Source organism: Carcharodon carcharias, chromosome 12 (assembly GCF_017639515.1).
Source record: "Carcharodon carcharias isolate sCarCar2 chromosome 12, sCarCar2.pri, whole genome shotgun sequence".
NCBI classification, from domain to species: domain Eukaryota; kingdom Metazoa; phylum Chordata; class Chondrichthyes; order Lamniformes; family Lamnidae; genus Carcharodon; species Carcharodon carcharias.
The window spans coordinates 43,649,844-43,672,302 of NC_054478.1; the positions used below are offsets into that span (position 1 = coordinate 43,649,844).

Genomic DNA, 22,459 nt, shown 5'->3' on the forward strand with positions numbered 1-22,459 from the left:
TCTCCAACAAAAGAGAATCTAATCCTCTCTCCTTGACATGACGTTCTATGTCATGACCATCGCTGAATCCCCACCATCAACATCTTGGGGGTTACCATTGACCAGAAGCTGAACTGGGCTAGCCATATAAATACTGTGGCTACAAGAGCAGCCCAGATGCTAGGAATTCTGTGGCAATTAACTCATCTCCTGACTCCCCAAGGCCTGTCTACCATTTACAAGGCACAAGTCAGGAGTGTGATGGAATAGTGTACACTTGCCTGAGTGCAACTCCCACAACACTCAAGGAGCTCAACATCATCCAGGAGAAAGCAGCCTGCTTGATTGGCACTGCATCTACCTCCTTAAACATTCACTCTCACCACCACCAGCTTACTGAAGCAGCAGAATGTACCATCTACAAGATGCACTGCAGCAACTCAGCAAATTTCCTTCGACAGCACCTTCTGCTCCCACTTCTACCACCTAGAAGGACAAGGGCAACATATGCATGGGAGCACCACCACCTGCAAGTTGCTTTCCAAGCCACTCACCATCCTGACTTGGAAATATAAAGCCATTCCTTCACAGTTGTTGGATCAAAATCCTAGAAGTCCCTCCAAAATAGCACTGTGGGTATACCTACATCACAGGGAAGGCAGTTCATTACCACATTCTCAGGGGTAATTAGGAATGAGCAATAAATGCCAGCCTGTGATGCCCACATTCGATGCATGAATAAATGAAAAAAAAACCCATGCACTTTCATGGCTCACAATTTACACATTTGACCCATGTATGATTTCACACACCAATTTTCACACCGGGGTCAGGTGCAGTTTGCAAGCTGTGCTAGTGTGCATGAGGTAAGTGGTTGTGGGGGCCAGCCTCAGTTTTCCAACACAGTATCCCAGATTCTAACGGTGTTTAACGACCCCCTATACTTCACCCCTCACCTCTCTCCCTCACCCATCTCCAATGCCAGCCCTTGCCCCTTCAGATCACTCTTGCCACTTCTATGGCCCTGATTCATCCTCCATGCCCTCACCTAGTATGCACTATGTACAATCCTCAGGTTCCATGCAAGATTGATGGAAAATATTTTACACTCTTTGGGAGTAAAAAAATAAACCATGTACCATCTAACAAAAGCCCAATATCATTGATATAGGAGAAAAATTCCATCCTGACTTGTGGGGAAAAAAATTGTAATACTTGTAATCCTATTAGCTTGTGTCAACAAACTAGAAACCACATCAAAGACACAACCTTGTTTTACCACTTCTTGAAACTGTCATTCATTCTCAGATGAAAGAAACACCTTCTGTGCCAAAGCCTATTAGCACTGGAAACTCAGCCAAGTATTCAGAATGGCCACAGCCATCCAAAGAATAGACTACTTTCCATGAAGGAAAGAACAGAAGGTGCTGATTTCAATTTGAAAGCAGGGTGCTTGTCAATCAATGTAAGGAGCCTCAGTGGTTAGATTTTTTTTTTGAAGTGTAGATTTTTTCAAGTGTCAAAACCAGTTTCTTTTTAATCAGCCAGAGCCATTTAAATCACAGTGAAAAATATGACAGCACAGGCTGACAGGACATTTTGTAACATGTTTTATGGCATCATTTAGTGTATAAACACTGAAATGCACATGAACAAATTACCTGGCTGGTCAATGTAAGGGTCAGCTTACCTTTAAAGGGAAGATCCTTAGGATGAAACATTGCATGTTAAGCACATCTATATGACAATACAACACCTAATATTGACATTTAAATGCGTGAAAACACTTTACACTTTCATAATGTTCCTGACTCCCTCGCAGGCTTTCCATTTTCTTCAGGAACTCGCCAACCACTTTAAATGGGCTTCCAAAACCCCGCACCATCAGATAGGAATGATGTACGGGAACAAATCAGATTTTTGCCCTCCAATTGAAATGGGGATCTCGACCTTGGCGAGGGCAGATGTGCGTTTTGAATGCTAGTAATTCCCCACCCTCAAAAAGGCCAGAGGAAAATGACGCACGGCTGGGAATGCAGATAAAGATTGGTTCTCCCCCCAAAAAAGTTAAACATGGCCACTCGTGGATCAAAATGCACCTTTGCACCCAGGCAAAAATTCGGCCTAAAATCTGAATAACAAAGAAAACACTGATGTTTGTAGAGATGTGTTTTAAGATGTAACTGATAAGAACACGTTAAAATTCCTTTGAATTTTCATAAAATTACAAAAAAAACCCTCAGAATTCCAATCTACCCTCAGGTTGTGCCAATGAATTTACACAGGAGGAAATTCAAGAAATGTGATCACTGTTCAGAACTGTAGAAAGCATCAAATATCATTGCCTAACTCCAAATGACAGCATTTGCTAACCCCAGGGAGTCACTCCGCAAAATTCAAAGTAAAAGTCCATGCCTTCCTTTAATGTTTTTGTGATGGCTTTCTCAGCAGGGATGCCGAGTTTTAGGAAGAGAGGGAAAAAAAAGGAATAATGTCATTCTTTACCCAAGCTGAGCAAAGCCTTTGCTCAGTCAAGCGTCGTGAAACAAATCACATTTAAGATCAAGTTGAAGCTCTAAGCCTTTCCTAGCTGCACATCAATGTACTCATAGTCATGTCTGTTTAAGATGGAGCCTAACTATGAATACATTTCACTCCATAATCAAACAGTTAAATGTCAGCATGAGCTACAGAATAAGTGGACCACATGCATCGGTAAAATGAAACAGCATCAGTAAATGCAATTGTTAACCCAGAACAGTTTTAAATCTCATAATTTGGACATCCAACTTTAACTCCATAATGGCTCAGTTAGTTCTGTAAGCCACTACTTCCATTAGCAGCCAGTAGTGTTCACAATTTTGAGAAAAATATTCAGAAAGTCAACAGGGAAGCAGAATACTTTATAAATGTTGTTTTCAAGACATTCTCCATATCATAGATAATTTATTAGTGCTTATTTCAACATTAAAATCCAATTTATTCTAATTTTATGCTCATGCAGTTCAGAGAATGTTTACCAGATTAATACCTGGAATGGGCTGGTTGTCTTATGAGGAAAGGTTGGATAGGCTAGGCTTGTATCTGCTGGAGTTTAGAAGAGTGATATTTGTTGCTGTCAAAAAAATTATACTTGGAATGCTTATTATGAATGCTTAAAACATTTATTTGAATTTCCTTGCTCCATTATTTTTCATTGAGGCATTAGCCCATTTAAAATGAATGGGTTGAGATTTCTGCTAAGTATTTATACTCAATTTATACCCAATGGTGGATTTCAAGGAATCATGAATTGGAAATTCTATATTGATCATAGGCCTGGACTTTGCAGCGAAGAAACAGCCCACACCCAGTGAGACCAACCATCCTGGATTCTACTGGACTATCCCATATTTGAGTGTTTGTCCTATGTCCCAGGTTGTTTCTTGCTGGGATGCTGCTTGTCCCGTATTTTTGACCCATGATCTTTAAGCAAATGTGCATGCATGCTGTGCTCATTTTTCTGGTGACCCACACTTAGAGGTTTGCCAGAACACCCCCCACTGCCAGTGCTCTCACAGCTTTGCCATTGCCAGCCAGATTCCCCCACCAAACCCTCCCATCACACTTATCCCCACCACCACCCTGCACCTCACACCCCCCAGAAACCTCCCCCCCCACCCCCTGGGTCAGCCAGCCCACCATAACAAAGTGTGCCTCAATTTTTTTTCCCCAAGAGTTGCTTACCCTGCCTTCACCAGTCATCAGTTGACAGCTGCCCAGAGACTTTTCCATTGCTGGAGATCATTTCCAGCTTGGTACCTTCTACAGGGGATCTGTGGTGTCTGCTCTCTGGGCAAGCGATAACATGGGCCAGATTTTCAAAGCAGGATGCCTGGATAAATTCCGGGTGGCAATTTCATGCCTCGGCTGCAGCACTCACACTATTTTGAAACGCCTCATTGGGCAGGAGGTGAGCTAAGCATGGTGGTGTTGAGCATCTCCAGGAAACAGGAGCTGTTTGCAGAATCTGAGCCGCAGAACCTAAAAGGACCTGCCGCTGCCTTGCCAAAGACAGCAGGCAGCAGCTTGGAGGACCAGTAGCATAAAGGCATAAGACGGTATGCAACAGTCCAAAAACAGAGGTAAAGATGTGAATCTGACAGCAATGTTCTTGTATCCACTAGACTATTCGGGTTCGCTAGAGATTCCTTTGAAAATTGTAGTCCCAGCCACTTTGGCCTGTTAACAAATTCCTAAAGGAGCTCAATGGGCTGTTAATTGGAGGCGAACAGATTCCCCATTCCCTCCTCTCCAACATCACTTTGAAATTGGATACTGTCCCAGGTGTCGGGATCCAGAGACAGAATCACAGAATCACACAGTGTAGAAGAGGCCCTTCGGCCCATCAAGTCTGCACTGACACGTAAGAAACAACTGACCTACCTACCTAATCCCACTTACCAGCAGTTGGCCCATAGCCTTGAATGTTACGATGTGCCAAGTGCTCATCCAGGTACTTTTTTAAAGGATGTGAGACAACCCGCCCCCACCACCCTCTCATGCAGTGCATTCCAGACTGTCACCACCCTCTGAGTAAAAATGTTTTTCCTCACATCCCCCCCAATCCTCCTGTCCCTCACCTTGAACTTATGTTCCCCTCAACAAAGGGGAACAGCTGCTCCCTATCCACCTTGTCCATGCCCCTCACAATCTTGAACACCTTGATCAGGTCGCCCCTCAGTCTTCTCTGCTCTAACAAAAACAACCCAAGTCTATCCAACCTCTCTTCATAACTTAAATGTTTCATCCCAGGCAACATCCTGGTGAATTTCCTCTGCACCCTCTCCAGTGCAATCACATCCTTCCTATAATGTGGCACCAGAACTGCACACAGAACTCCAGCTGTGGCCTCACCAAGGTTCTATACAACTCCAACATGACCTCCCTACTTTTGTAATCTATGCCTCGATTGATAAAGGCAAGTGTCCCATATGCCTTTTTCACCACCCCACGAACATGCCCCTCTGCCTTCAGAGATCTATGGACACACACGCCAAGGTCCCTTTGTTCCTCAGAACTTCCTAGTGTCATGCCGTTCATTGAATACTTCCTTGTCAAATTACTCCTTTCAAAGTGTATCACCTCACACTTTTCAGGGCTAAATTCCATCTGCCAGTTTTCTGCCCATTTAACCAACCCGTCTATATCTTTCTGTAGCCCAAGACACTCAACCTCACTGTTAAGCACCTCACTGTGTCATCCTCAAACTTACTAATCCTAGCCCCCACATAGTCATCTATGTCATTTATATAAATGACGAATAATAGGGGATCCAGCACAGATCCCTGTGGTACGCCACTGGACACGGTTTTCCAGTCACTAAAGCAGCCTTCTATCATCACCCTCTGTCTCCTACAACTAAGCAAATGTTGAATCCACCTTATCAAGTTACCCTGTGTATCCCATGTGCATTTGCCTTCTTCATAAGTCTCCTATGTGGGGCCTTGTCAAAGGCTTTGCTGAAGTCCATATAAACTACATCAACTGCACTACCCTCATTTACACACCTGGTCACCTCCTCAAAAAATTCAACCAAATTTGTTAGGCATGACTTCCCTCTGACAAAGCCATGCTGACAATCCCTGATCAAACCTTGCCTCTCCAAGTGGAGATAGATTGTCTCCTTCAGAATTTTCTCTAATAGTTTCCCTACCACTGTTGTGAGACCCACAGGCCTGTAGTTCCCTGGCTTATCTCTACAACCCTTCTTAAATAGCAGAACCACTTTAGCTGTTCTCCAATCCTCTGGCACCTTCCCCGTGGCCAGAGAGGATTTAAAAATTTGGGTCAGAGCCCTTGCGATCTCCTCCCTTGCCTTCTTCAGTAGTTTGGGACACAAATCATTTGGACCTGGAGATTTGTCCACTTTTAAACCTGCCAACACCTCCACTACCTTGTGACTCCCTATATCAATTTGCTTAAGAACCTCGCAGTCTCTCTCCCCAAGTTCCATACTTTCATCCTCATTCTCTTGGGTGAAGACATATGTGAAGAGGATTTTTGAACTGCGCCTGTACCTGGTTTTGGCCCTGCCAGCAGTTGAAAACCTGGCCCAATTTTCTTCAACCAATCCGACTGAAGAATTCTTTCTGAGCACACAGAATCTGAACAAGGAAGAATCAGGGGATTTGTACCAGCTTGTGCGAGGTCCGAATGAGGCAGGGGAGCCAGCAAAATCAGGTGGAGCTGTGGCGCATCAGCTCCCCGACTATGTCCAACTGTCAGGGCATTTTACCGATGACTGGTAAGGGAGTGGACAAGCGTCCTGCCACACGGAGGCAAGAAGCCAATTTGAATGCAAAAGGTCCTATTAAGGACCATTTAAACAGGCCATTGGCATTTTGTCAACAGTGGACTGCCACCCCCAATAGGTGGGGCCCCAGTTAGGAGCAAATGTTTTTGTAATAAAAGAGTGGGCCGGTGAGGAGAAAGGCAGCCCCCTTGACCCTAGAACCTCCCTTGAAGAGTTTTCCACTCCATTAACAGTGATTTAAAAATATATATATCTTTGACCTACTTTCTGTAGGCTGCAGGGCCTCTTCCTCTCTCAGCAGTGGCCACTGTACCTAGTGGCGCTGCTAAGGCTTCTCCCTGAGGCAGACCTTGCCCCCTGAGTAAGAGATGGAAGTCCTGTCTCCAGCCAATTAACACTACTCGGAGCCTTAAAAAGCTGCGGGGCTGCTGATGTTGGCAGGTTTTTATTCAGCGCTGACTTTTTCAGTGCCCTACAGGATAGAATATTTAATTTCATATAAGATAATGCACAGAAAACAAAGTAAAGAGACGAAAAGAATAAGATTATGAGAGAAATTTTAAAAAGAAGAAAAATAGTTTTGTCATGGCCATACTGATGTGAAGTTATTATGACTCTTTAAAATGTAGTTTTAAAAACTAACTTTAAAAGACAAATTGAAGATGGCTTCAGAGGACCACCAGACACTTTTGTGGATTATGAAACAGTACCTTCAGAGAGAAAAAAGAGGACCTTCTTTATGATACTGCCTCAATGTTCATCAGACTAGGGGCAGAATTGTTCGCTCGGCGGGTGCACCACTTCGGGCGTGAATTAACACACAATGACGAGTGTGCCAATGTCAACATGCGTTCTCGCACTATTCCGCTAGGTGGGAGTTGGAGGCACGCCCACCATTAATTAAGAAGCCAGTTAAGGCTCTTGACACACCAGTTGACTTTACATAACCCACGTGATTTTTTGGCCATTGCATGGGAAAACGGGCAGGCGGGCAGGCCACAATTAGCAAAAGCTCATCCACGGGCAGGATAAGAAGGGTCATTGGCATTGACAATGTGAGTAGCGAGGAGTTCTGGATCAAACTTGCTGCTGGTTGCTTCTGTGAACTGGACAGCTTTAGCTCACTTCAGAGCTGCATTCTGAGCATTTCTAGGCTTCATTTCAGGACTCAATGGGGGGGTGGGGGTGGGGGGTGTGGGGGGGGTGAGGGGGGGGGTGGGGGAGGGTGGGGGGTGGGGGGTGGTGGGGGGGGGTGCGGTGGGATGGCAAGCTCTTAACTGTTCTGCAAAGTGACACATGCCAACATGATCGCAGCAGTTCGTTGAAGCACTTCCGGCACTGCGCCCACGTGCACCTCACCACATCGTGGCTGCTGACCCTGGATGCCACCTTCTCCCTGGCCGTTTTGGTGAGGTGTAGGGGGGGGCCTCCTCCTCCTGTCCCTGGGGACAAGGGTTTCCACCCTGACTTCAACCACCTCCAGGAGGGTTGCGAGGCACTCATCCGAGAAAGGCAGGTTCAACTGCCCCAGCGACCTGCCCTCCCGCCTGCCGTGTCCAACCTGCAACGGTAACCATGGAGACTTCAGCGTCCTTCCATGGCAGCCTTTCAGGGACTTGCCTCAGCCGGATTTGAATTGAACGCCGGGCCGCAATTGGACCCACCCCTTCTTGCAGATTTCCCAGCCACCTTTCACACTGGGTGTGGGGGTGGGGGGGGTGGGGGGGGTGGTGGGTGTTGGGGCCTTAATTGGCCCGCCAGTGTGAAATCACGGTGCGCTGCTGATTGCGGGTGGCGGGCGGCTTCCCAACCGTCCCCACCTGCCCCCGCCGAGCCCGCCTGCCAAGGGTAAAATTCTGCTCTAGTCGATAAACAAAGCCCTATTGATACATTCATTGTAAAAAACAATGTGGATTTACCTTTTCAAACACAAAAAGGCTACTGAAACCAGAGAGGGGAGAGGAATCCAACTGCTTAATGTGATTACTACTATACTTTAATTGGAGCGTGACTCAACACTGCTGTGAGGTCACATGATACAGCAGCCATTTTTGCCCTTTGCCAAAAGATGTTAACAGAAGTTCAAACTGACTTTTAAGAGAAACATCTTCAGAGACTTCAAGACCGACTTCCTTCAGAGAGAGAGGGAGAGTCCTGCAAAGAGCCGTCAGCCACTGCATCAGTTAAGTAGCCTAAGTATATACCTGCAAAAACCTTTCAAGAGGAACAAGGACTTTCTCCTCCAACCTGTTATGACACCAAGTTCACCTGAGTTCTCAATGTCTGGCAGATCTACTTCGTAGCCAAGGAGAAATCCCTGCTTTTCAAGACATTCACTTTCAGCCAAAACATCAACTCAACCAAGAAACAACGCTGAGAGATTGTTTCCGTTGGTTGAGGAATCTAAAACATTGGGGTCACAGTCTCAGGATAAAGAGCTGATCATTTAGGACTGAGATGAGGAGAAATTATTTTACTGAAAGGTTGTGGGTGCCTTCAAATTCTCTACTCCATTGGGCTGTGGATGTTCCATTGTTAAATATATTTGAGGGTGGAATAGGCATTTTTTTGTCTCTCTGAGAATTAAGGGATATGGGGAGCAGGCAGGAAAATGGAATTGATGCCCAAGATCAGTCATGATCGTATTGAATGGTGGAGCATGCTCGATGGGTCATGTGGTCTACTCCTGCTCCTATTTCTCATGTTCTTATGTCTGATTTCGTCCTTAATACCAGTTAACGCTGATAGCCTCATCGTTATTTTTATAGCAAAATCTGGGCAATCATCTCATGCTGCCGAAAAGAAAAAATATTCATAATTTGACAAAAGAAAATGCTACCATTCAAATTATTTTACTAAGGCCTTTTGAATTTTTTTTACGCATTTAGTAATCAAGTGCATAAATGTTCAGTGCAACTTTTTAACTATTTAATATTAATGTATACAAAATATTGTGTATGTATAATTATTAAAGATATTCAAAAATGATTGCACACTGCACGATTGCAATAAAAATATTAAATTACATACAGATAAATCATGTGTTTGTTCAAAGTAATACATTGAATAATTTTCATTTCATATATAAGATGCTGTAAGATACCAATATCAATAATAAAATATTTTGCGTGCATCTGAATCATGTTTGTTTTCTAGTCATTATATAATTCACAAAATTTATTCAATTGAACTGGCTGGTCACACTGTCCCTTAATTTCTTGGAACAAGAAGTGAATTCAAGCCAAACTGAGAGCATGAAATTCTTTTTGGTCTACTAGCTCTATGTACCCTCCATCTGAGTATTCTCAACTCCATTTGTAATCAGTATAGAACAGCTGGTGGGCTGAATTGATTTTGCAGAGAGTAAGGTTAAGAAACATGCTTGAGGCAGACTTGAGGGAGCTTTATTTTACACTTGGCCAGTGACGTATCAACCCTGATTTAACTCATTTAAAATCCATCCACTTGTGCAGAATTAAAATTGGGCCCATCAAGGATTAAGAGCCTTTGGTCTGGCAAGTTAAAAGGTGTACCAGCACAATCAATTAATATTTTTCAATATAAAAAGTACGAATACACAGGAAAAAATGGAAATTTATGTTTAGTGATACTGATGGGATCTTGCATACAATCAGAGAATGTCAGATTTACAGGTGGTTTCTGTGATTTTTCAGTATGCACTTGCTATGTCTGAGGCTGTGGATACAGTAGCATATGGGTTCTCAAAATATATCGTATAGCTGGGCAAGATTATTGCAACATAACATCTATTGACATTGTACCTTCATTATGGATTCAATAGCGTGAAAATAAAATCTGTTGCTGTTATTTGGGAGATTCATACTAGAGAATTTTTAAGTATATTTAACATGTTCCCACACATTTTGTAACAAAAATATGTTTTGACTTTACAATCTCGGAAGATATTTTCTAGACACACACTGAAACTAGGCTTTGGTTCTCAAAATATTTGTGGTTTGCTTTTCCCAAATTTTTACTCATTTCTGGCATGTTTCACTTGATTGAAGGACAGGAAGCAAGTATGTTTTTGTTTTTGCAACCTTTGTTTGATTTATTCCCCCAAAGAATTTGCAGTAAAGTGAAGATAAGAGGGCTGTATTCAGAGATAATAATGTTTGTGTCAAATTCTGAAACACAGAAAGCATTAACAACCCTCGGATCCTGATGATTCTACTTTGTGTGTTGGTTGCAAAAAAGCAAGAGTGTGTTATGCTTTTGTGTATAAATCATATGATTTTATGTACATATTTAAACTTTCCTCTTGTTCTACAATACTTTGAACATATCAAGTGGAGCTAAACAAACCTGATTGTTTAAAAAGAATCAACTTTACAAGGTACTGAATCATGACAAAAAAATTTAAACTTGCAAGTGGTCAAACTCCTGACTCCCTTCAATCCAAAATCATTAGGGAAGGGAAAGCATTTAATTGAAATAGTTCACTTGATTAGTTTGTCAAAAGGCAGGGTCTTTTATTTGGTTTAGTCCTAGTCTCATTTCACAGACTACTTTAGTAGTCATGTTCAAATATAAACAGCATTTGTGCCTGGTCAGGTAACTTATAAAATTGGTGCACATCAAGTGAACTAGTTTATTTAGGTTTATTGATGGAATGGTGTATTGTTGAGCAAAATAAAATCTTTAATTTGAGCATGCATATAAAAAAAACATCAAAATATATTCACAGTGATCGTTTCTTTACCCCCCAACCGCAACCCCCCCCACCTCGAATGAATGTTGAATAATTCATTGGAATCCCAGTGGTTCCAAAGTAGCCAATTATGAGTGTTTTCATTTGCTAAATTACAGGACTACTGCATTTCTGGAATAAATATTTCTTGATTTTTTAGAGCCTGGTTTATATTCACCTTGCGCCTTGTTCATTTTTTGCATTGTAATGTTGTTTTGGAAGATTTAATTTGCTTGATGCCATTTTGCATCTCAATTTATTTTTTGGTGGCTTCTAACCAATAATGCAAATTATTCAAAAATAGGCCAACCGTGTAATTTATCTCCAATTTGAGTACGCACTGCAGTACAGTAGGTCTGCAGGGGGAGAACTGCAGGTGCTTCATAGGAAGGATCATGCTTCAGTGCAAAGTAAAACACAATACAAATCAATTTTGTGGGAAAAATATATAAAATGTTTCTAGATCAAGTTCATTGGGTATTAATTGGATGTACATGATATTTTTCTGGCATAGATTGTTGCAGAAAACTTAACCAAGTCCGTCATACTGACATTTAGACACAGATTGCAACCTGTGAAGTGCCTTAGAGTGGTTGACTATTAAAGGCACTATGTACATACAAGTTGTTGCTGTTTTTTGTTGTACTCCTTGTTTTGATTTTATCAGCAACAAATACACACAAAAACAGGTGCACAAGTGTGCACACACATACTCATTGATTTAATCATCATGGGCTGTCCCTCAATTCAAGAGACGACCCACAAGGTAGTGCAAGATTTGTGTCCTTTCCTTTCCTTCTCTGCCACCACTGTGTCTCATCTTTAAGATGCTGTGACTCAAAGCATGTGGCAGCTTGATGGACAAGTTGTCACCATTCTATAATCTTGGGAACTGTACAATAGGTTACAGGGTTTATTTCCAAATTTATCTAAATTCACTTTCTCAATTTATTTCAACAATTGGTAATTTATGAGGGAAAAATTGGTTACATCTGTTTGTCTCAGGTGGAGGATTTCATAATTCCACCTTCAATCATATTGATTTTCTAGTTACCTGTCTAAAAGGAATTTTCCCATTGATTTTCTCAGTTAGAAGCCATGCTTGTGAGCTGGATCTGTATGATAAACCTGGAGGATGCTCTCACATCTGCCTACTCAGCAGCAGCCACAAGGCAAGGACCTGTCGTTGCAGGACTGGCTACACCTTAGGGAATGATGGGAAGTCTTGCAAAAGTAAGTCAACACCCATGTTTCAACACAGATCCGTTTCCGTTAAAAAGTCTTTTTGGTGAAGCATCTAATTCAATAAAGCAAAGTACTTGCAGATAACAATTTGGGGGTACACAATTAATGCATTAATAAATAACACTATATTTAGCCATATTATAAAAGCATCTGCTCTTTCATCTTTCTGTTGCATTTTACAGGCTAACCATGTTGCAATTGTTTTTTTTTACACACTGTATCTACTTCCACTGAATAGACAGATTTAGGATGTGAGTTCTGAATTGATCCATAGCGGACAAATCTTAATGAATCTGAATTACAATGTTCCCAGTTTAAGATCAGATGTTTCATCCGTCCTGTGAAGTAAATCTACTTCTCCCTTTATGCTCAGTGATCTTCTGGCATATTTCACTGTAAACCGAGAGAATGTATTAATGAGCAATCAAGAAAAAATAACTTAAGCTACATACAAGGTTAGAGTCGATTTCCTTGTACTTATTTAAATCACTCCAGTATTAGTGGCCATAACTTCAGCTGCCAAAGCCTTAAGCACTAGAATTCCCTTCCGAAACATTTCAGTCTCCCTTTCTTCCGTTAAGATGCTTCTTGAAACGTACTTCTTTGGCCAGGTTTTTGGTTTTCTGTCCTAATGCCTCCTTATGTAGCTTGTAATAGGAAGAACAGCAGCCAATTTGTGCTCAGCAAACTCATTAGAACATAAGAACATAAGAAATAGGAGCAGGAGTAGGCCATTCAGCCGGTCAAGCTTACTCTACCATTCAATAAGATCATAGCTGATCTGATTGTGGCCTTAACTCTACTTTTCTGCCTGCCCCCCCATAACCCTTGATGAACTTGTTGATTGAAAATCTGACTAACTCAGCCTTGAATATGTTAATGACCCAGCCTCCACTGCTCTCTGCGAAAGAGACTTCCAAAGAGTCATGACCCATCTTGGTCATATATTGGAGACCCTTTACTTTTAAACTGTGTCCCCTAGTTCTAGCTTCCCCCATGAGGGGAAACACTCTCTCAGTATCTACCCTATCAAGCCCCTCAGTATCTTACATGTTTCAGTAAGATCAGCTCTCATTCTTCTAAACTCCACAAAGTACTGGCCCAATCTGTTCAGCCTTACTTCATCAGACAATCCTGTCATCCGAAGAATCAACCAAGAGAACCTTTTCCAAAGCAAGTATATCACTCTTAAGTAAGGAGACTACAACTGCACACAAAACTTGAGGAGTAATCTCAGCATTGCTCTGTGCAGTTGTAGCAAGACTTTCCTACCTCCATCCCTCTTACAATAGGGCTAATATTCCATTTGCCTTCCTAATTACTTGCTGAACCTGCATGCTAACTTTTTATGATTCATGTATGAAGACACCCAGCTCCCTTTATGCTGTTGTCTCTCTCCGTTTAAATAATATTCTGCTTTCCTATTCTTCCTGTCAGAGTGGACAGCCTCACATTTTCCCAAATTATACTGCATCTGCCCACTCACTTAACCTTTCGCTGTGCAGCCTCTTTGTATCCTCTACTGAACTTGCTTTCCTACCTATCATCAGCAAATCTGGTTACAGTACAGTTGGTCCCTCCATCTAAGTGTCACAGACAGATTTTTTTGTGCTTTAGTGTTTTCCATGATCAAAGTGATTTAAAGTGTGAGGTTAATGTGTTTCCTTACCCTCAGAGTGGCTAGTCCCAATGTAAATATTCCAACATTGAGCTTTTGTGAATTGATAAATAAAGCAGATTATTTATTCTCATGTGCTTGCCATGGCAGTTTAAGCATGACATTTCACACACGCTATCACACACACAAAGATTTTTTAAAAATACGATTACAATCTGGAATTATTTCAGTCCATTTCATGGCAGGCCTGTAGTTTCTTGGATGAATGAATTCTTTAGCTGGAATGCAGGTCTTGTAAAAGCTGGGTGTTCTCATTAAGCTGCGAGGCTTCTTATAGTTGAATTATCAGAAGGTCAGCTGTCAAGTGAACTTGAAATTGGGGCAGTTTGGGTGGTTAGTCCTTCTCCCACTTTCATGGTAAAACTGTATAATACCTTGGCTGCATAATTGTCTTGCAGCTGCTTTGATGGCTTAGATGATGTTTCTGATGGTATGTGCTTCAGGACAGCTTTTTCTGTTATCTTTTAAAAGCAGGTAACAAACATGGCTGCCTTGCCCATTTGACCTCCAAAAGTCCTTTTGCAAATAAGGTAGTGTGTTAGACTGATGAACCTCCTTTGCTGTAGCTTCCCGCATCCTGAGTGTTTCAGACAGCCAAGATCTTTGTGTTCAGGATGAGGAGCCATCTCAATACAATGAAAGGTGATGAGATCCATTTCAAATTTGTCTAGCACCCATTGAGTTTTGATGTCTCTATTATCCATGGTCCTTTCTGTTGGTGGTCCACCCTTAACAAAAGGGATATGTGAATTTCACAAGTGGTTGTGATTGCCCATATTTTAATTAGGTATTACTTGAGTTTTGGGACTGTCTGGAACTGAATACTGCCAAGTCATATGCTATGCTACAGTCATTTTAAACAGCTTTTGGTGTACACTTTTTTACATATAGCTTTAAGGTTTGTAATATATTCATGCCTGTACTGGGCAGGATACAAGTATGGATCATAGGTAGTTGAGGCCCAAGTACTCATCCCTGTGGTACTCCATGAGTTATGATTTGCCAAGTTGAAAATGGCCCTTTTATCCTGACTCTCTGTTTCCTGTTATTTGGCCAATCTTCTATATACGCTAATATATCACCCCCAACATCATGAGCCTCTATGTTGTATAGTAACCTTCTATGTGGCACCTTATCGAATGCCTTTTGGAAATCAAAATACATTACACCTACTGGTTCCCCTTTATCCAGGGTGCTTGTTACACCCTCAAAGAACTTCAGTAAATTTTTATAGGGAGTAATGGTGTGGGGATCAGTGTTAGTGGGCTTCACACTCATCTACCAAACTGACCTGATGTCCCAGCAAATGGAGGAGGGCCACTTAATCTTCGCCGCCTCAGCATCCACCTATCACCTATATGAAAATATGGCCCAGAGAGTTCTGTGTTTCATTTCAGGCATCTAATTTTAATCAGAGAAGGAGCCTTATTTTGTATCCAGGTTAGACCCGGACTCCAAATTCACATTACAACTTTAGCTTTGATGCAAAGCAAAAAGACTTCACATTACCATTTCTATTAGCTTAATTCTCCTCTGAAGTTATTATTACTAATCATACATTAGGGATGAATGAGAGTAACATTATTCATTTGACATCATTCAGTTTATCATTCAATCAGATTAAGCAATGTCATAAATATTGAGTAGTTAATGTACAAAAGATGAGAAATAATTCAATTAATGTTTTACAACAAGGTGCGTGATAGTGCGATCAATACTAAACTGTTTATTTTCTATTGTAACGTTTTACTAAACCCAAATAAGTGGTTGTCAATATTATTGACAATTAGGTAAACAGAAGTGAAGTGTAAGTTTCAGTTATCTAACACATAACAAAGCTGCGTGCCACTTATCAAGTAGGACATTTTATTAACTTGCCTCCATTCATGCTTTACTCGCCATAAACAAAACCACCAGAAATCAGTGCTAGAAAGGAATAAAATAAACCTTTTGATACTGCCAAGTAGTTCATCAGCAGGATAGGAACAGGCCACATGGGATCAGATGCAACAAAAAAGCAGATAAACAATGAATAGCTGGCAATGAATGGATTATGCACATAGATATTTCATGGAAACTAGGGAATTGCTTTGTTTTCTAGCTTAACAAAGCTGTAAATCTCGAGGCTACCTGGTGCCTGTCGTTTTCCAATGCTGGTCACAGAAAGCTTTTCAATTTTGCAATAACCTCTTGGTACTGTCACTATAGAAACATTTATCACCTATATCTTTCCACAGCCTTTCCAATTTATTCACCCTTGTCTGCCCATACTTTCTAGCACAAGTAACTTGATCCAGTTAAACTCCAGATTGCAGGAATTAAATATTAATTGCTTGTTTTTTATTTTTTCCTTTGAGTTTAATGCACTGATCAAGGTCAGAGATGTCAGTTCAGTAATTGCAGCAGTTTTTACACTTTTGATATAAAAAAGGACCCACAGTTCCATTCCTTTAAACTGCCCTTTATCAAAGACAATTGGTAGTTGTGGATGCACTGAATTTTCCAGTGTTGTTGGTGTTGGCTGCAACATTACAAGTCCGAATCTTTTGACACTACTTGTATCACACCATGACTTCTATAGCCAGCCCCTCCTCTGTCCATTGACTTTGTGTGTAGGTTTTCTATTTTTTCCACAAACTACAAAGTTGGAACAGGAGATCTTTGTTGTCAACTCTACTTCAGGCATAGTTCTTGAAGAAGTGCTGCATCTAGTTGCCCATAAAGCGCCGAACAGTACCAACACATCTCAACTACATCACTTATTTTCAATGGCGAACTCTCCATTCTAACAGGAATAATTTCCGTACAAATGCTTAAAAAAAAAGATGTGTTCACATTGTTTATGACTGCCCTTCTAGATTACACATAAATCTGTAAAAACAAATCTTCAAATCCAATAGTATTTTTATACTGGAAAAAAAAATCCTTTCACTATTCTGCTTCATCAATATAGCCTCTCTTACTGAGAAATTTTAGTGAATGTCTAGGTTCATGGTAAATTATGGTGGGGGATGGGGGGTGGCTGGGGTTTGAGAATGTAGCCAAAGATATTGGGGGAGGGGAGGCTGAGCAGAGCCAGGGTTGTTTGCAGGGGAGTGGGGGATGGGAGTAGAACCAGGGAGCCAGGTGAGTGAGGGCGACCTGGCTGCGGGGGGAGCTAGAATTAAAAGTACATTAATGAAAGCATTTAAAATGGCTAAAAGCATTTAAAGCAAATTGAGCTGAAGGCAGACCTCAAGGGGCACATCTTCAGCTCTTGTCATCAAAGGGGATGTGGCTTTACTGGAACTGCGCAAAGCCACTAGGCCTCCCTACTCACCTTGCTGGTGGATCCAAGCTGCCACTGATAGGCTGCAGTGGGAACTTTATGTGAAAGTTGACAATGTTGTTTTAAATGCAATCAGCAGTTTACATCTCTGGCTTTGCCGCTGACTGCAAGATCCAGGCCTCTGTGTCCAATTCTGGGTCCCTTGTTCTTGCAAATATGTGAATGTTTTGGGGAGGGTACAGAAGAGGTTCACCAGGATGATTCCAACATTGAGGGATTAGTGTTCTGTAGATGGTTGAAAGATCTGGAGTTATTCTCCTTTACAACAACAACTTATATTTATATCATACCTTTAACATAAAAGAACGTTCCAAGGCATGTTCCACAGGAGTTTTGTAAAGCAGAATTAGTCACCAAGCTAGATAAAGCGATATGAGAGTAGATGGTCAAAAGGATGGTGAAAGAGGCAGGTTTTAAGTAATTCCAGTAATAGCTGCAAATCAGCAGGTGAACAGGAGAAAGGAACCTGGTGAAATTGAAATCACTAGGCAAATGGTACTGAGCAAATTGATGAAGCTGAGGGCTGGCAGGCATCCAGGTCCCGACAGACTAGATCCTAGGGTCTAAAAAGGTGGCTAATAAGGTAGTCGATGCACTGGTGTTAGTTTTCAAAAATCTGATAGATTCTGGAAAGGTTCCATCAGATTAAAAAGTAGCAAATATAACTCTTGTATTCAAGAAGGGAGGGAGGGAGGCAGAAAACAGGAAACTACAGGCCAGTTAGCTTGATGTTTGTCATGGGGAAGTTATTAAAATCGATCATTAAGAAGGGTACAGCTGGGCACTTAGAAGAGCTCAAAGTAATTGGGGAGAGTCAGCATGGATTTGTGAAAGAAAAATCATGTTTAACCAATTTATTGTAGTTTTTTGCAAGAGTAACATAAAGTAATATACAGTGGATAAAGGGGAGCTTGTAGATGTACTGTACTAGGATTTCCGAAGGCATTTGATAACATGCCACATCAATAATTATTACGGAAAATAAAAGTGCATTGTGTAGGAGGTAACATATTAGCATGAATAGAAGACTGGTTGGCTGGCAGAAAGCAGAGAGTATGCGCAAGTGGGTCTTTTTCTGATTGGCTGGATGTGACAAGTGGAGTCCCACAGAGGTTTGTACTGGGGCTTCAACTGTTCATGATTTACATCAATGACTTAGATGAAGGTAGTGAAGACATGGTAGCTAAGTTTGCAGATGACACCAAGATAATTATGAAAGTATGCTGTGAAGAGGACATGAGGAGGTTGCAGATGGATATAGATAGGTTGAGTGAGTGGGCAAGGTTCTGGCAAATGGAGTTTAATGTGGGAAAATGTGAAGTTGTTCTCTTTGGCAGGAAGAACAAAAAACAGAGTATTGCTTAAATGGAGATCCACTGCATAATTCTAAGGTGCAGAGGGATCTAGGTATTCTAGTACATGAGTCACAAAAAGTTAGTACACAGGTACAGCAAGTAATTAAGAAGGCTAATGGGATGCTCTCCTTTGTTATGAGAGGGATTGAACATAAAAGTAAGGATGTTATGGTTCAGTTATACAATGCATTGGTGAGACCATACCTCGAGTATTATGTGCACCCTTATTTAAGGAAGGATGTAAATGCATTGGAGGCGGTTCAAAGGAGGTTTACTAGATTGATACCTGGAATGTGTGTGTTGTCTTATAAAGAAAGGTTGGACAGACTGGGCTTGTTTCCAGTGGAGTTTAGAAGAGTGAGGGGTGATTTGATTGAAGTATATAAGGTACTGAACGGCGTTGACAAGGTGGATGCCTAAAGGATGTTTCCTCTTGTGGGTGAATCCAGAACTAGGGGGCACTGTTTTAAAATTAGGAGTTGCTCTTTTAGGACTGAGATGTGGAGATTTTTTTTCTCTTGGAGGGTTGTGTGATTTTGGAACACTCTGCCTCAGAAGGTGGTGGAGGCGGGGTCATTGACTATTTTTAAGGCATGGGTAGATAGATTCTTGTTAGGCAATGGAATCAAAGGTTATCGGGGTTAGATGGGAACGTGGAAATCGAAACACAAGAAGATCAGCCATGATCTTATTGAATGGTGGAGCAGACTCGAGGGGCCGAATGGTCTCCTTCTGTTCCTATTTCTTATGTTCTTACATTCTTAAGGAGTGTTTTAAAAGAAGAAAGAGAGAGATTCACAGAGGTTTACAGAGGGAAGTCATGGCTTAGGGGCCAGGCAGCTGAAGGCATGACCACCAATGGTGGAGAAATTAAAATTGGGGCTGGTTAGGAGGCCAGAATTAGATGAGCACGGATATCTTAGAGTGTTGTGAGGCTGGAAGATGTTACAGAGATAGGGAGGGGGGAGACCACGGAGGAATTTGAATACAAGGATGATGTTATCTTTGCATTCCGGCATGATCCTGGAATGGTGAGCAGTTTTAGTACGTGACAGCAGGACCTAATAGTGAGAACAAGGATTTTGAATGAAAGATGAGGCAGGCAGAACAAGGTGAGACACTCAAAGGAGGAAGAAGTGCCAGTGAAGTAGCGGGTCAGGCCAAGGTGTGATTTGTTGTTGAGAGACATACTGCCACTACTATGATCTTGTAGGGGCGAATGGTGGAAGTTATGTCCAGGTGGGGAAGCTTCATTAGGGGATAAGTGTCATTACACTTCAACTATGTTTCTGTATTCATGATAGCCGAAGTCTGAGCTTGCATGGCAGCAAGCTGACCTTGCAGGACAGTAATCTGAATTTCCAATGCAGTACTCACACTTTTGGTGGAAGCTGAGACATCGGCTGTCAGAATCTGCACCATTGTTGGGTCCACAGATGTGTTGATAGAGTTCACCACCAATTCCATGCTGGAAAGGATGGGCTCCAAGCTCTGCATAATGTCCTGTACCAAGATGGTTCTGGCTGTCTCCATGCTTCTTGACATTGAATGTAGGCTTCTCTATGCAGCAAACATCTTGTGCATGCACCCGTCAACTTCCTTCTGCAATCTGGACAATCAAAGTCCTCATCTGAGTCCCCTGCTGCAGAACTCTTGTATTTGCCAGTAGAGAAGGTGTGATGGCTGACCATAGTGGTGGAAGTTGTTATTTAACATGATCAGGAATATATAGTTGAATTTACATGGCCTGACTGTGACCCTATTTGAAAGGTAGTTTTGTGGGTGAATTTTGCCTATACATCCTCCAGAGGTAGCATTGTGAGGAACTATCAATTGCTGAATTTCTGAACAGTGCATTGCATTACTCACGAGGAGGGTGCTTCACATAAAGAATTGCAACTCCACATTAACCTTTCAATTGCTATTATTATAAGTGCAAAACAACACAAAACATCTTAAGTGGCAAGCAATTCGGAGCTTTGGTACTGCAGGCCATTATGCGGTCTCTGGGGATTGTTGTGTCACTTAGCTTAGACTCATCAACATGTTCAAGGGGATGAATTCCACAAAAGAAAAGTTAAATGAAGTAGCTGTTTTGTAACAACTACATTGTCAGTTATTATGCATGCGTTTTTATAAACAGGATAGTAAAATTCACAGAAGTGAAGTGAGCTGGTGTTAATGCTATCCTTACTCCCCACAGCACACTTCTGCCTGTTATCTAATCATGTACAGATTCTGCTTCTATGGGCAGGATTTTCCACACCTGCCTGCCACCGGCATCTTCCAGTCCCGCCGCAAGTCAATGGACTTCTGGCTGGGGCGCCGCCTCACCCATGGCGGGTCCCACCCGCGACAGGACTGGAAAATCCCAGCCTATATCTTCTAAGGTATGCGCAGTATTAGTACCTGAACTGGTGGCTGTGACTGTGAAAATAAGTGACAAGAGGTGGAATTTAATGCCACCCTGGTGGTGAGTTCGGAAGGGGGTGGAGGGGGGGTCATTAATTATGCGGGAGGGTGTGGGATTCCCAGCACCGCCTGACTAAGTGCAGGGCATGAAGGCTTGATACAATCCCTGTAGAGATTGAAAACTTTTTAAAAAATTATTAACATTTCACATTTTCAGTGACTGACTCGAAGGATCACAGGACAAGATTTAAATTTTAAGACTTTTACTGTAACAAACTAAACATTATTTCAATAGGCAACTTGTACTCTAAGCTACTGAAAAGTTTCCCCATTTTCCCCTTGTATCCAAGTTGGAATGTTAATTGGCTATCCTTTAGCTCCCAAATTCTAACTTGAAATTAACTAGGCAGTTTAACATCTAATCCTTTATAAAACCTGACTTCCCTGTGGGACTTGGAGACTAACAGTCCATGCACCATCTGTATAACTGCCCTGGTCATTGTTTACAGGTGTGAACATTTTGCACGTTCTCAGCAAGGCAACCTGGGCCCCCCTTTAACCTTTAACAACCAAGCCATGCAGGAGTTTTGCCAGGCAGAATTCAGAACTGGTCACAGGACCCCTTCATTCTTCCATTTTATCCTAAAAAAAAGAAACATTCCCAAAAAATTACAGCCTTACAAGCTTCATATTTCTAAAAGGCTCATGGACAGATGTCCCACCCAGACCCTAATTGAATCCCTTAAGTAGGCAGTTAATGTCTACTTAAGGGTCTCATCCCACACAGCTTGTATCTTGCCCTTTTGCGTTTGCTTGTGGGCTTTCAGGGTGGGTCCCTTACTCAAAGGCACTCAGTGACTGATTGAGGGACCCAGCATTGGCAGGGCGGTGGCCCACAGAGAGCCGCCACCACCACCCCATGCCCTTTTTTCTAAACCCTTATCCACCACCCTCCCAGCCAGTAGCCCTTCCCCGCAACTCCCATCCTGCCCTCCCTCACCTGTGGCCTGTGCCCTTCGGCGATCCAAGGCTCCTGGAGGAGGCACTACTGACAACAGCCACCACTCCTGGTGGTGCTGATGGGCAATGGAGAGCTGCTGGGCTCTGATTAGTCGGCAGCTCTTGGGGAGGTGGGATTTCTACCTCTGGGGTCCTAAATTCCAGGGAAGGCCTGATGCTGGCTGATTAAGGGCCTGCTGGGCATTTACTTCCAGCAGGCCTTCCCTAATGGAGGTGATGTTGATCTCCTGCCATTTCTCCAGCAGGGAGGTGAAACCTGTCCCTTGTCAACATTAAGTTCCACCCAATGTATTTTAATTGTGATCATGGTCTTCTTCCATTGTCTGGGAAGGTTGTATATTTTGGGTATCTGAATGGAAAATGTGACAAGTTGTGGCGAGGGGTAGAGGAGAAAGTATGAAGTTCATGCATGGTTGGAAGTCAGGAGCAATTGTTG

The 22,459-nt window shown here is 42.1% G+C and overlaps 1 protein-coding gene across 1 annotated transcript in view; it reads left to right on the top strand.

Annotated features, from left to right (window-relative positions):
- LOC121284946 (low-density lipoprotein receptor-related protein 1-like) overlaps positions 1-22,459 on the top strand; it is a 1,922,347-nt gene that overhangs the window by 889,768 nt on the left and 1,010,120 nt on the right. Inside the window, exon 10 of the mRNA XM_041200912.1 lies at positions 12,075-12,218. Coding sequence (XP_041056846.1) covers positions 12,075-12,218 — 144 coding nt within the window. The remainder of the gene's footprint in view (positions 1-12,074; positions 12,219-22,459) is intronic.